Source organism: Mobula hypostoma, chromosome 9, assembly GCF_963921235.1.
Source record: "Mobula hypostoma chromosome 9, sMobHyp1.1, whole genome shotgun sequence".
NCBI classification, from domain to species: Eukaryota; Metazoa; Chordata; class Chondrichthyes; order Myliobatiformes; family Myliobatidae; genus Mobula; species Mobula hypostoma.
The window spans coordinates 104,826,290-104,841,481 of record NC_086105.1 but is presented as its reverse complement, the minus strand read 5'-3'; the positions used below and the strand labels follow the sequence as shown (position 1 = coordinate 104,841,481).

Below are 15,192 nucleotides of genomic sequence, written 5' to 3'. Positions count from 1 at the left end.
GTTTTAAAAACAGATTACTCCCCTCCACCATCAGATTTCTGAACAGTCCAGGAACATTACCTCATTGTTTTGCACTATTTATTGATGATAACTTACAGTCATTTTTAAGTATTGCACAGTACTGCTGCCGCAAAATAACAAATTTCACAACAGATGTCTGAAATAGTAAAACTGATTCCGATTCGGAATATCGGATTCCAGTTAATTGGGCCATTGGTTAATCGGGGAACCAGCTCACTTAGGACATCTCCTAAAAAACAGAAACTAATCAAGAAAATAGCCAGGATTCCCTTTGTTTAACTGGGACACTAGGCTGCTTAAATGGGATAGGAGACTTTTGCCGAACAGTTTCCAATTAACATCAGTCATGTATGCTTGTGTGGCCTGTTAGACGCTACGCCATGCTTAGAACAAACATATTTTAAATAGCACCAGTTGTGTGTGTGTGTTTGTGTTCAAACAGCAGTGAGAGTTGGCGAGAAATAAGCAGTAGGACAATTCAGAACTGTTTTGCTCACAAGCATTCAGGCTTGGAGATGCCAGAAACAGTCATGAGTGAAAATGAAATGATTTCACCACTTCAGCAAGCTTGGAACTATGAAGAAGTTGAAGGTATTGACAATCATCTTGAATGTTACAACGAAAATGAAGATTTGGAAGATGAAATGGTCAAAAGCATTGTATGAAGCTAGTTCATTATCTGCACTAGGTTTCTGTGCTGATTTTGTTCATTTAGAGTCAATCAAAAGACACGGCAGCGTACTCAGAATGAATTCCATGAATTCCTCCATCGATAACTAAGAGGAGAAGGGGGAGGGATCATTAAGACTTAAGAGCAGATTTCAGCCATATCGATATCGATATATTTCAATGAGATCTCCCCTCTTTCTTCTAAATTCCATCAAGTATCAAATGCTCCTCATTCCTGGGATCATTCTTTTGAACCTCCTCTGGACCCTTTCAAATGCTAGCACATCTTTCAGATAAGGGGCCCAAAGATAGTCACAATACTCCAAGTGCAGCCTGACCAATACCATATTAGATTATGAGAACACTCAGTCCTCTTTCATTGTCATTTAGAAATGCATACATGCATTAAGAAATGATACAATGTTTCTCCAGAGTGATATCACAGAAAACAGGACAAACCAAAGACTAACACTGACAGAACCACATAATTATAACATATAGTTACAGCAGTGCAAAGCAATACCATAATTTGATGAAGAACAAATCATGGGCACGGTAAAAAATAGTCTCAAAGTTCCCGAGTCGATCGACTCCTGAGTCCCCAATAGCAGGTGGCAAAAGGGAGAAACTCCCTGCCATAAACCTCCAGGCACCGTCAACTTGCCGATGCCTTGGAAGCAGCCGACCACAGCCGACACTGAGACCATCCACCCGAAAACTTTGAGCCTCCGACCAGCCCCTCTGATACAGCCTCCCGAGCGCCACCCTCCGCCGAGCACCTTTGACCTAGCCCCGGCCGCTGAAACAAGCAAAGCCGAGGATTTGAGGCCTTCAGCTCCGGAGATTCCAGTTACCACACAGTAGCAGCGGCAGCGAAGCGGGCATTACAGAAATTTCTCCAGATGTTCCTCTGCACTCTCACGTCTGTCTCCATCAAATCAGAATTGTGCACGGTGCCCTACTTGACAGATTACTGATATCATTCACCGGAGAGGCCACGCGCGCTGTCGTCGCGTCGCCATCTTCTCCTCCATATAAAGCTTCAGCATTACATCCTTGCTTTAGTTCTCTCGAAATGAATGCTAACATTGCCTTTGCCTTCTGTACCACTGTCCTTCTACCAAAGGTCATGACTACACACTTCCCTAGACTATATTCCATCTGCCACTTCGCCCATTTGCCCAATTAGTTTAAGCCTTTCTGCAGGCACCACGCTTCCTCAACACTACCTGCCCTCCACCTATCATAATATCATTCACAACTTCTGTGTGGACTGCAATGTTCCGACAAGAACTGTCCTTTGTTATTCAAATAACAAGCCATGGGTGACAAAGGACATTAAGGACATCCTGAACGCTAAAAAGAGGGCGTTAAGAGATGGAAATAGGGAGGAGTTGAGGGCAATACAGATGGACCTGAAAGCAAGGATCAGGGAGGCTAAAGATAGGTACAGGAGGAAGCTTGAGTGGAAACTCCAGCAGAACAACATGAGAGAGGCCTGGAGGGTGATGAGGACCATCACTGGGTTCCGGCAAACTAGCAACAGAGGAGCGGAAGACAGTGTGGACAGGGCCAATGAACTTAACCTGTTCTTTAACAGATTTGACATTGTGGCCCCTGTCCATCCCCCACGAGTCATCTGTTGTCGGTCCCCAAACAACACATATTCCACTCTCCCCTCCTACCCCTCCTCACAGTCCCCCACCCTGCTCTCATGACTATACCCCTCTCCCACACAAAACCACCATGGTGGGCTTCACAGTTGAACAGGTGAGAAGACAGCTGAAACGTCTTAACCCAAGCAAGGCTGCAGGACCGGACGGTGTCAGTACCAGGGTGCTCAAAGCCTGTGCCCCTCAGCTATGTGGAGTACTTCACCATGTATTCAACCTGAGCCTGAGGCTCCGGAGGGTTCCTGTACTGTGGAAGACGTCCTGCCTCGTCACTGTGCTGAAGACGCCGCGCCCCAGCGGCCTCAATGACTACAGACCAGTGGCATTGACCTCCCACATCATGAAGACCCTGGAGAGACTTGTTCTGGAGCTGCTCCGGCCTATGTTCAGGCCACACTTAGGTCCCCTCCAGTTCGCCTACCAGCCCCGACTAGGAGTTGAGGAGGCCATCGTCTACCTGCTGAACCATGTCTACGCCCACCTGGACAAGACAGCGAGCACTGTGAGGGTCATGTTTTTTGACTTCTCCAGTGCGTTCAACACCATCCACCCTGCTCTGCTGGGGGAGAAGCTGACAGCGATGCAGGTGGATGCTTCCCTGGTATCATGGATTCTTAATTACCTGACTGGCAGACCACAGTATGTGTGCTTGCAACACTGTGTGTCCGACAGAGTGATCAGCAGCACTGGGGCTCCACAGGGGACTGTCTTGTCTTCCTTTCCCTTCACCATTTACACCTTGGACTTCAACTACTGCACAGAGTCTTGTCATCTTCGGAAGTTTTCTGATGACTCTGCCATAGTTGGATGCATCAGCAAGGGAGATGAGGCTGAGTACAGGGCTACGGTAGGAAACTTTGTCACATGGTGTGAGCAGAATTATCTGCAGCTTAATGTGAAAAAGACTAAGGAGCTGGTGGTAGACCTGAGGAGAGCTAAGGTACCGGTGACCCCTGTTTCCATCCGGGGGGTCAGTGTGGACATGGTGGAGGGTTACAAATACCTGAGGATACTAATTGACAATAAACTGGACTGGTCAAAGAACACTGAGGCTGTCTACAAGAAGGGTCAGAGCCATCTCTATTTCCTGAGGACACTGAGGTCCTTTAACATCTGTCGGACGATGCTGAGGATGTTCTACGAGTCTGTGGTAGCCAGTGCGATCATGTTTGCTGTTGTGTGCTGGGGCAGCAGGCTGAGGGTAGCAGACACCAACAGAATCAACAAACTCATTCGTAAGGCCAGTGATGTTGTGGGGATGGAACTGGACTCTCTCGGTGGTGTCTGAAAAGAGGATGCTGTCTAAGTTGCATACCATCTTGGTCAATGTCTCCCATCCACTACATAATGTACTGGGTGGGCACAGGAGTACATTCAGCCAGAGACTCATTCCAGCGAGATGCAGCACTGAGCGTCATAGGAAGTCATTCCTGCATGTGGTCATCAAACTTTACAACTCCTCCCTTGGAGGGTCAGACACCCTGAGCCAATAGGCTGGTCCTGGACTTATTTCATAATTTACTGGCATAATTGACATATTAAACTACTTATGGTTCTATTACTATTTATTATTTATGGTGTAACTGTAATGAAAACCAATTTCCCCCGGGATCAATAAAGTATGACTATGACTATAAGTTTGGCCACAAAGCCATTGTAATATCCCGGTTAAGATTTCTACTGCTATGCTGCAGGTGTTTTATTTTAGCAGTTTTCTGCAAAAGCATTGTGCTCTGTTGGTAGAATGATAAGAAGCCCCATTGTTCAACTTAGGAATGTTGTGTCAGCCAGTCAGGATGGTGGGATCTGGAGAAGATTCTTGAGAGAGCGAGGTGGAGAGAGTTTTGTGACGGACAGTAGTCTGGTTTGGGGTCTTTTGGTGAGAGCTGCAGAGTGGGACAGAAGGGAGGATGCTGTAGAATGCCGTGGGAAGGAGAGTCCCCATTGCAAGAAGTGCTTTTTGCAAATGAATGGCTCCAAGGAGGAAGGGCTAATACTCCTGAGAAAGAGCCAGTTTGTTCAAGATGAACTTCGAGGTAAGTTTAGACTGTGCCAGTTGCTTTTACGCAAACCATGGGTTTGGTGCCATGGGCAACGATCATACCCAACGTTGGAAGAGATGAACTCCAACAGTCATGTGAACATTTAGACTGGTTTAACTGTAATGGGTCCTTTTATTTTTTTTTATTTTCATTTTTTTCTCTCTTAATAACTCTTTGATAAAGTTGAAATCAGTAAATATACTTTCTTTATAATTTTATGCAGCGTATAATCTGTTATTTCTTGCCGACCGATAATTGTATACGGGCAGTATTTACACAGCGTTCGCTCAGATCAAGGTTTCTTTAATCGGAACATCACAACATTCCAATTTGGTTGGACCCCAGTTCCTACCAACCCTAGATGTATATTGTTCATGAAAGGTGGCGTTCTCACCGCACAGTCATGTGGCCGTTAGCAGAGCTAGTTAACAAGTTGAGTTTGTGTACGAGCTCAGTGAGAGGGTTACACCATCAATTCCTAACTTACTCCTTATGAGTGGTGTGTATGTGTTTTTTTTCCCTCAATCTTGGGTCCTCTACCTGAGGCCTGGGAGCCTGAGGGTTTGGCGCAGTACCCTTACTGTTCATAATAGTGCACTCTTCTGGACCGAGATCTCAGATGTTGTTCCCGAGATTTGTCAGAGCCACTCTCCCAGTCCTTGTGTCAGTTCCAAGTACTCCTATCACCACTGGAATCACTCTGGCTTTAACCTTCCACATCTTTTCTCTGCTCTTTCAAGCCCTGGTATTTCTCCAACTTCTCAAATTCTTCCTTCCTGATGTTACTGTCATTCAGGATTGCCTCATCTATCACTATCACTTTCTTCTGTTCCTTGTCCAGTATTGCTATGTAAGGTTGGTTGGCCAGTACCTGCTTACCAGTTTTTATTTGGAAGTCCCACAAGATCTTAGCTCTGACATTCTCTACTACCATTTGGATTTCGGAATGCCCAATCCACACTCAGCGCAGACGTTGCTGTACACAATTCCTGCAACCTGGTTGTACCATTCAGTTTTTGCTGTCCCTGCCTGCATCTTGCACTCTACTACTACGTGCTGGATGGTTTCAGCAGACTCCTTGCACAGTCTGCATCTTGGGTCTTCTCTGTGATAGACCGTTGCTTCTATTGCTATCGTGCTCAGCACCTGCTCTTGTACAGCCATAAGCAGCACCCCCAGCTTAGTGGATATGATGCCTGACAGGAGCTTCCATGTTGTTGACGGGCAGGATATAGGCCGGTAGTTTGGTGTTGTTCTTAGCTAGGGATCTAATACTTCTGCACAGTACTGAGGTAATTTTATGTATTGCACCATACTGCTGCTGTTGCTGCAAAAATCTAGTTTCATGACATATGTGGGGGAGGGAGGGAGGGAACGTTAACCCAGATCATGAGAGGCTTGCGTCGGGCATTTTCATGCCTTACAAGGCGCAGATTGGAATTGTATGTGGGGCCCCATTCCTCACACAGACTAAAGCAATGTGTGGTTAAGTGCCGTGCCGAAGGGCACAAACACGCTGCCACAGCTGAGGCTCGAACTAGCCACCTTGAGATAACTAGACGAACGCCTTAACCACTTGGCCACGTGCCCAACACTAATGATGTCATACGTGAATGATGATAAACCTGTTTCTGATATGGGTCCCTTTTGTGGACTGAGAATGGGAAGGGGGAGGGAGAGGGGAAGGAGCAGGAAGCACTAAAGAGAAATTCTGTACTGATCAATAAGCCAATTGTTTGGAAACAAATGTCTTTGCCTGGAGTCTCAGGCTAGGTGTGTCTGGGCTCACCCCCCCCCCCAACATCCCTCCCTTGGTGCTCCACCCTCGCCATTCCCAACATATGGGAAAGGGGGGAGATTTATGAAGCAGATTGCTAGTAAGGTCGAGCATAATTCCTTTCTTCTGAACAAGAGCTAGGTAGTGACTGTCAACCTTCATATAATGGACCACTGTACTCTATTCCTTCAATTTCTTTGCTTTTTAAATGAAGATGGGAATGTAAGGTAAACAGAAATTAACCTTACTCTCTCTGATTTATGATTTGAGCTCCCTAGGATTCACTCATAGCTAGCATCTTTACCTTAACTTACCCCAGAAGATTTAATTTTCAGTAACAAGATAGTTATTCTCAAAAAGTTACAGCTGTAGACTTAATAATAAGGAAAAAACACTTACGCATAATTTCACCATCTCCTTTCTTTACTTTCACAGTCATTGCCTGCCCATATTCAAGTGCTATCTGTGAATTTATCTCTTCCAAAGTAACCTAAATAAAAACAAAATTTGACATTATCAATAACGATGAAGTAAATGACTTTACTTCAATAGGAGTTTGAAGAGATTTAGCACGTCACTAGATTCTTCCAAAGTTCTACAAAGGTACACTAAAGAACATTCTGACTGGTTGTATCACCACCTGGTACAGAGGCTCCAATGCATAGGATTGCAAGAAGCTGCAGAGGGCTGTAGACTCAGACATGGGAACAACCCTCCCTGCGGTCAAGAAAGCAGCATCCATCATGTAAGACCATCACCATCCAGGACATGCCCTCTTTGCATTGAGTGTACCTGTTCCTTGGGGAAGGGGTACAGGTGCATTCTTATGTATAAAAAATTGCTTCTCCCTTCTGGTCAGATGTCAGAACAGTCCTTGAATCCAAGAGCACTACCTCATTATTTGTCAATTGTACTTTTTGTAATTTATTATGCTGTTTAGGTCTTGCACTGTGCTCCTGCCACAACAAATGTCAGTAATAATAGACCTGATTCTGAAACATCACCTCCTTCTTCACCACCATTCAGGGCCGCAAACAATCCTTCCAGCTGAGCCAACACTTCATCTGCAAGTCTTTCTGATGTTGACTACTGTATCTACACTGGAAATTTCATTATATATCTGAGACCCAGCAACTGTGAAATCCACGACAAGCCCACTCTGATGACATTTTCCCAAAGCGTTCTGCCGTAGTTCTATGCAATTATTATGTCTGGGTAATAAAGGTTTGTTATGGCTTCTTAGCTTTTGGTTTCTTTTTCCTAATTATAGAGCCAAGAATCCAGCTTGTCCTGATATACTTAAACGTATTTTAACATTCTCAACTGAAATTTTTTTAAGTAACCAAAATACTTCTTATTCATTTGCACTTTCCCTTCATTGCTTTGGTTTTTTTTTAAGATCAAATATTTTTATCACTGCCTCTGCTGAGATTACTGAATTTAAACTAAATGTGCAGGAGACAATTTTGTCTTTGTAGCCAATACAAAGAATAACTGTTGCACATTTTGTTAAAATTATGTTGTTCAGATACTGCTATTTCAGTCCTCAATAAAGATCATAAAGACACGTATCACAGATCTGCAGTAACAACATGATTCCCATCCCCATCATAAAAATACATTTTTAAATTTAATGATATATTAAAAAGGCTAAGGTCAGGTCTTGGTTCTTTTCAAGATACACACCTGTACAGGCAGGTCACACAGCAAAGGATCCTGAACTATCATAGCCAGACCTTCCTGAAATAGGTCCAAGATTTCTGCATGTGATAACTCTTCATCCTCCTCTGCTGCTTTCTCTTGACTATAAATTGCAACAGCTTCTTCCTCCTTAATGCTGATGGATGGAGATTCCTTTTTAATTTCATCAGTCATCCCAAATCAGCAGCTCTTCAAATTGGATCAAAAAATCTCCAAAAAGTTAGCATTTTTGCAAATAGCCATACAATTCCAAAATGCAGAATTAATCACGTTAACTTTGTTAACTTGGTATAAGTGTTGTTACTTTAATGAAGTCAAACGTTACCTCATTCCACATCCCCCCCCCCCCACAAAGTATGAACTGAGGAATGATTTATATCTAATTTGAACTTCCAGTTCAATCAATCTAAATCAAAAACCCAGGTAAAAGTTAAGGAACAAATGAATGCTACAGTGGGAGTGAAGGATCATTGTGGGTCTTACATACTCTCACACCCTCTGCATTGTGTAGAACTGGATTTTTCTCCTTCTGTATGTTGGTCTGCAGTCTTTCTCTATTAGTCCTCTCCCTGAATTTTTTAGGAGTCCAATGCCATCTCCATCTCATTGTCTCCAATGTTAATGTCTGTTGTTCTACTCTCTCCTCCATTCGTTGACTCCTCTTTCCTCCCCGCCTTTCCTGTCATTTGTGTGTTCGTTCATTCAGTCTCCATTCAAGAAAATCCCTTTCTCTTTCTCTAACCTTTTTCCTCCTTCTTTTGCCCAACCTTCTGCTCCATCTTCTCTGCTCTTTCTCTACTGGCTCTCTTACTTCCTTTCTCCCTTTTTTACCCTCATTGTCCATACCTCATTCCCTCCCACATTTTCCTTCCTACTACCATCTCCACTCCCCAGTCCCATTCATCATTCTCCCATTCTTGTCATCTTTCCCTCCCTTCTCCCTGCTATTCCACCTATCTCTCCTATTACAGTCTATTTCATCCCTTGTCCATTCCTCTCCTACTCGCTCCTCCCCTCCCTTACTCTCCCTCTTTCACAGTTCTTCCACATTTGCTCTCTCCTACTCTACCTCCTCATAATGCCTATCTATTCTCTCTAACTTGACCCCATTCTCTTTTTTTTCATATCACATATCCCCCCACCCCACCTAATACTCTCCACTTTCTGCATGGATTGCTCTCTCCATGACTCCTTTGTCTATGTGTCCCTCCTCACTGATTTCCCTCCAGGCACCTATCCCTACAAGTGGGACAAGTGCTACACCTGTTCCTTCACCTCCTCCCTCACCATCATTCAGGGCCCCAAAAAGTCCATCCAGGTGAAGCAAAACTTCACCTGCGACTCTTTTCGGGGTCACCTACTGTATCCAGCACAGCCTACTCCACATTGGTGAGACTAAACATAGACTGCCTCACATTCCATCCATCCATTCCGCTCACTCTGCACTTCCTAGCCTTCCTGCATTCACCTCCATCATTAGTCACGCAACAATTTCTAATCCACATTCGCCCAGCTAATCCCAAACTCCCATGATTCCATCTATTCTTCCTCCAACACAACGTCCTCCCTTTCTTCCATGGTCACCTACCCTCTCCTATCAGAATCCCCCTTCTCCAGCTCTTTATCTCTTTCACCTATCAGCTTCCCAGCTCTTTACTTCACACTCCCCCGGTTTCACCTATCACCTTGTACTCCCTCCTCCCCTCCCTCCACCTTCTTGCTCTAAATTCTCATCTTTTTTTTTCCCCAGTCCTGATGAAGGGTCTCAGCCCGAAACGTCGACTGTTTACTCTTTTCATTAGATGTTGCCTGGCCTGCTGAGTTCCTCCAGCATTTTGTGTGTGTTGCTTGGATTGTTGCCAGCCTCTGCAGACTTTCTCTTGTTTGTCCTCTATCCAATCCTCAGTTTTCTTCTGCCCACCCCAAATCTCCTCCACCTTTGTTCTTCTATGCCCGGCTCTCCTTCTCACCCCATACGACCTTTACCCTCCCCTCACAGCCCAGCCCTTACTTTTCCCCTTCTCCATCCCCAACCGCTCCCAGAATTTTTTTGCCTGTATTCTTAACCCCGTCAGTCCTTCCGTCCACTTCATCTGACTTCCCGTCATTCACCATTTGCAAAGGACAAACTACACACCTCCAAACTCAGTAGTGACAGTGGAATAAAATCATATCCACCAGTGCACCAGGTACGAGTGTAACCTTTAGGCCTCTCCGGCGGATCTGTTCGACGAGAATCCAGGCCGTGAGCCAGCATGGGACGGAACTAATACCCGGACACGGGGTTCGCCGGAGGATGCACTTTGGAGGCGCACGGGGACAATGTTGCTTTTTTGTCCGACGTGCGGGAATGTCCTGATTGTAGAAGAGGGACAGAAGTGTTACCGGTTCGCCTGTAACACTTGTCCTTATGTCCACAACATTACTCGCAAAGTAAGGCAGGGAAGGGTTTTGGGGTAGTTAAGAATAAGAGGAATTGGGGATGTAGGAAGGGTTGGTACGGGAAGGGTGGGGGGAAAATAACTGACCATGAGACCGATGGGGCAATTGTTGGGGGAGGGGGAGAGAAAAGGTAGGGGAAGGGAAGGTGGGAAGAGGTAGGAGAGGGAGGGGAACAGGGATAAAAGAGTGGGAGGGAAAGGGGAAGAGAGAGTTCATGGAGGGAGAGGGAAAAGTAAAGAGTGTGGGAGGAGGGGGAAGGGGTGGGAAGAAGTATGAAAGTGGAGGGAGTATCTGGGTGGAAGATGTAGGGTGTGAAGTGAAGGCAGAGGGAGGGGAGTGGGCTGTGCAGGGAAGTGATCCTGTGGGGTGAGGGGGAGTATTTGAGGAGGGGAGAAAGGTGTTGCTGGAAAGAGATGGAGAGAATAGAATGAGGGGGGAGTACTGGGGAGGGAGAATGGAGTGAAGTATGAACTAGAAAGGGACAGGCGAAATAAGAGTAGTGGGTCATAGTCATACTTTATTGATCCCGGGAGAAATTGTTTTTTGTTAGTTGCACCATAAGTAATTAATAGTAATAAAACCATAAATAGTTAAATAGTAATATGTAAATTATGCCAGGAAATAAGTCCAGGAACAGCCTATTGGCTCAGGGTGTCTGACCCTCCAAGGGAGGAGTTGTAAAGTTTGATGGCCACAGGCAGGAATGACTTCCTATGATGCTCTGTGCTGCATCTCGGTGGAATGAGTCTCTGGCTGAATGTAATCCTGTGCCCACCCGGTACATTATGTAGTGGATGGGAGACATTGTCCAAGATGGCATGCAACTTGGACAGCATCCTCTTTTCAGACACCACAGTCAGAGAGCCCAGTTCCATCCCCACAACATCACTGACCTTACAAATGAGTTTGTTAATTCTGTTGGTGTCTGCTACCCTCAGTCTGCTGCCCCAGCACACAACAGCAAACATGATAGCACTGGCCACCACAGACTCGTAGAACATCCTCGGCATCGTCTGGCAGATGTTAAAGGACCTCAGTCTCCTCAGGAAATAGAGATGGGTATAGGGAGGTGAGAGGAAATAAGGAGATTGGTGAATTTCAGATTGATTAAAACTTTAGCCCAAGTTCCATTCATGGGTTTAATATGTAGCATGGAGTTTTTTTGGGGAAAATGCTGCATTAGAAGTGTTGATTTGTGATTGAGGCTTTAATCGTTCTTCACTTCTTCAAATTTAGACTATGCTTACATGCTGTATGATGTTTGTTATATTTCTCGTATGTTTTGAAGGTAACCAACAGAAAATATCCCAAGCTGAAAGAAGTTGATGATGTATTAGGTGGTGCTGCAGCGTGGGAAAACGTTGACTCTACAGCAGGTATGACGTGCAAGTCATATTTGAAATGAAGAACCACAATAACATTATACAATGAAGTGGTTGTGGATATCCTGAGTTTTAATAGCAATTCAGAAGGAATGCTGCTACATAAATTGCAGCTAGTTGATGTTTTACCATTTTTATTTGAATATTTCTAAATCAATTTATTCAACAAAATTTAATTGTGTTGACTTTACATTTGGTTGCTTGTATATTCAGTTAATGGGCTTGTAGATTTTTTAACTTCCAAAATGGAAAGTTTAATCAATCTATGTTGGAGATTTATTTCTTTTCAAGCTTTTCATTCCAGAAATTTGATAACGTAAAGTTGAATTCTATTTGTTCAAGTTCCATTTCAATAATAAATATTATCTCGAATAATATAGGTTCAATACTTAGTGGTTATAGCCACTTTCCAGATGTTATGTTAAGTCTCAGGTAGGATGTAAAATATCATAGCTCAAGAGCATGAAAATTCATTTAGTGTCTCGATAATATTTATTTCTCAAGTTATACCACTGGGGGGGGAAAAAAACTGTTAACCCAGCTTTGTTCCTGAGGTTTCTTTAATTACTCAGACATGCAGTGAGGAATAGGCCCTCTGGTCCTCCAAGCCTTGCTGCCAGCAACCCCAAATTTAACTCCAGACTAATCATGGGATAATATACTATGACCAATTAACCAACTAACTGGTACGTCTTTGGACTGTGGGAGAAAACCTGAGCACCCGGAGGAAACCTCTGTGGGGAGGACATAAAAGAGGGCACGGGGATTGAACTCCAAGCTCCAGAAAATCCTGAGCTGTAATAGTGCCACACTAACTGTGGTGCTATCGTGGTGGGCATATATCCACTGCTCCACTGTAGTCAATAAAAGAGTGATTATTATTTGTTGAAACACATGAACTTGTGAAGTGTTAAATCATGTTTTTTTTTCCTTTATTGCAATGAAGGAAAAGGGTGGGGAATTTCTCTCTGTTTTGTGCTTGAGATTTTCTGCTTGTATAAACAGAAAAATGTGAGTACGCTTTCCAATTTTTTCTCTAGCATTTTCATGTTAGAGATTTGCATTATCCCATTCCTCCCTCTAATCCTTTTAATTTACTGGTCAGTAGGTGAAGGATAATTTGTTTTGCAATTACATTGATAGAATCATGTTGATAAAGTAAGTTTAGACAGGTAAAAATAACTAAGCCATACCAATTAGGGCTTTCATTATTCATAGAGAAGTAGATGAGCTTCAACTGCTAAACATAGACTTTATTTCTTTAACAAGATTAATTTTCTCTCCATTTTTTGCAGAGCCATGTCCCAAATGTGAACATCCTCGGGCATATTTCATGCAAATACAAACCCGATCTGCTGATGAACCTATGACCACATTTTACAAGTGCTGTAAACCAGGATGTGGACATCGGTGGAGAGATTAAAACTGCTGTATGGCAGCTGCTGACTAAGTTTTGTAAGAATGCATTTTTAGTTGTATCGAAATGCTTCTACAGAAAATCGAACTTTCAGCAATAATTAATATATCTGATAATGTTTATCGAAATTCATTTAAGTTGTAATTCAATGGTAGTTAGGCCATTTTAATCTTCAACTGTATGTAGTAGTTGACAGTTTTTTTTCCTGATACTTCAACACGTATTTAACTGTCTTTCATGCAGTTTTCCTCACTTTATTGAGTGATTTAAATTTCTTTGAAGGATCCTGATATCTTGTTAAGAATTATAAATGGAAAAAGTCAAACTTCTGTTGTTGTATTGCATACTTTCTTTGTGATGATCACTGGGTCCTGAATAAAAATGAATTTAGAGTCAGAATCGAAGAAATGTGTAGCCCAGATGCCAGCCAAAAAGTAAACTACTCAAATTCATTAGCTATAGCCTTGAAGATTATGGCTCAAGTTCTTCCAAGGAGTTTAAATGTGCATGTTTCAACCTTCAAAGTTGAGTTTCTTGTCATATGCACGAGTGCAGTGACAAACTAATGGCAGCATCACAGGTATACATCTTCTAAGCAGCATTCATGAGGATAAACTAATGTAAATTATAAACTTCCTTAACATAAAACATTTTAAAAATCCATTTTAGTATTGCTAAACTATAGTGATAAAGATCTTGCTGATTGGTTCAAGAACTGAATGGTTAAGGGCAGTGGCTGTTCCTGAACCTGGGGGTGTAGCACTTCAGGCCTCTGATGGTAGCTGCAAAAAGATGGGTATCTTTGATTTTAGATGTTGCCTTCTTGAGGCAGCACCTGTGGATACTATCAGTGGTGGGGAGGGTGTCCCTGTGACGTATTGAACATAGTTCACCACTCGCTGCAGCTTCTTGTGTTCCTAGATTTTTCCATTGCCATTCTGGATCATGATGCAACTAATCAAGATATTTCCAACAGTACGTTGTAAAAGTTTGTTAACAGTGTTCATTAATCACCTACTAGGGTAAAGATGTTGCCATACTTTTCTTATTTTATTATTAGTTAATTACTTTCATGATACAGTGAAAAGCTTGTGTAGCATGTTGTTTATACAGATCATAGCACAGTGCATTGAGTTACAATAAGGTAAAACAGTGCCAATGCAGAATAAAGTAAAAGCGACCCAAAAATGCACTGTGAGTAAATGATAGTGTAAGATCATAATAAGGTAGATTATGAAGCCAGGAGTCCATCTTATACAAGAGGTCTGCTCAAGAGTCCAATAATATTAGGATAGAAGCTGTCCTTGAGCCTGCTGGTGTGTGCTTTTAGGTTTCTGTATCTTCTGCCCAGTGGGAGAGGGGAGTAGAGATAATGTCAGGGGTGGGTGGGACCTTTGATTATGTTGGCTGATTTACTGAGGCAGAGAGAAGTGTAGGTGGTCCATAGAGGGGAGGCTGGTTCCCATGATGTGCTGAGCTGTGTTAACAACTCAACTCTGCAGGGGTTTTTTTTTGCAGTCAAGTGCAGAACAGAGGCTATACCAAGACCAAACAGAACCTTTTCTCTAGTGCATCAATAAAAATGATTAGGGTTGATGGGAACATGCCAAACTTCTTTTACCCCCCCGAGGAACTAGAGGCATTGATGAACTTTTTATGGCCATAACATCAACATGGCTTATGATTACATCTATGTGATGGCCCGGGAAAAATCATCCAATATATTAACATGCAGGAATTTAAAGCTGCTGCTTCTCTCCATTGTAATTTCACCCTCCCCCTTCCTGAAGACAACAATCAGCCCTTTAGTTTTGCTGCCATTGAGTGAGAGTTTGTCTATAACAGAGCTCAACCAAGTAAGTCAAATCATTACCACCTGTGATTCATCCAACAACAGAAGTGTCGTCAAGTTCAAAGATGACATTGGATCTGTTCTTAGTCATACAGTCGTGTATGTATAGGAAGTAGAGCAGGGGGCTAAGCGTGCAGTCTTGAGCTGCCTGTATGCTGATGGTCAGCAAAGAGGAGATGTTACCAATTCTCACTGATTGAGGTCCTGCCAATGAGG

At 43.3% G+C, this 15,192-nt stretch overlaps 2 protein-coding genes across 2 annotated transcripts in view; one reads left to right on the top strand and one right to left on the bottom strand.

Moving 5' to 3' along the window:
- The window catches only part of snrnp25 (small nuclear ribonucleoprotein 25), a 33,309-nt gene extending 23,153 nt beyond the window's left edge, over positions 1 to 10,156 (bottom strand). The window contains exons 1-3 of the mRNA XM_063058826.1: positions 10,021 to 10,156; positions 7,869 to 8,072; positions 6,582 to 6,672 (exon numbers count right to left, since the gene is read on the bottom strand). Coding sequence (XP_062914896.1) covers positions 6,582 to 6,672; positions 7,869 to 8,057 — 280 coding nt within the window. The 5' untranslated portion in view covers positions 8,058 to 8,072; positions 10,021 to 10,156. The remainder of the gene's footprint in view (positions 1 to 6,581; positions 6,673 to 7,868; positions 8,073 to 10,020) is intronic.
- Positions 10,065 to 14,496, top strand: polr3k (polymerase (RNA) III (DNA directed) polypeptide K). The gene is made up of 3 exons (XM_063058827.1): positions 10,065 to 10,316; positions 11,614 to 11,701; positions 13,003 to 14,496. The coding sequence occupies exons 1-3, from the start codon at positions 10,206 to 10,208 to the stop codon at positions 13,128 to 13,130; spliced, it is 327 nt and encodes a 108-aa protein (XP_062914897.1). The 5' UTR covers positions 10,065 to 10,205; the 3' UTR covers positions 13,131 to 14,496.
- Positions 14,497 to 15,192: the final 696 nt, after the last annotated feature.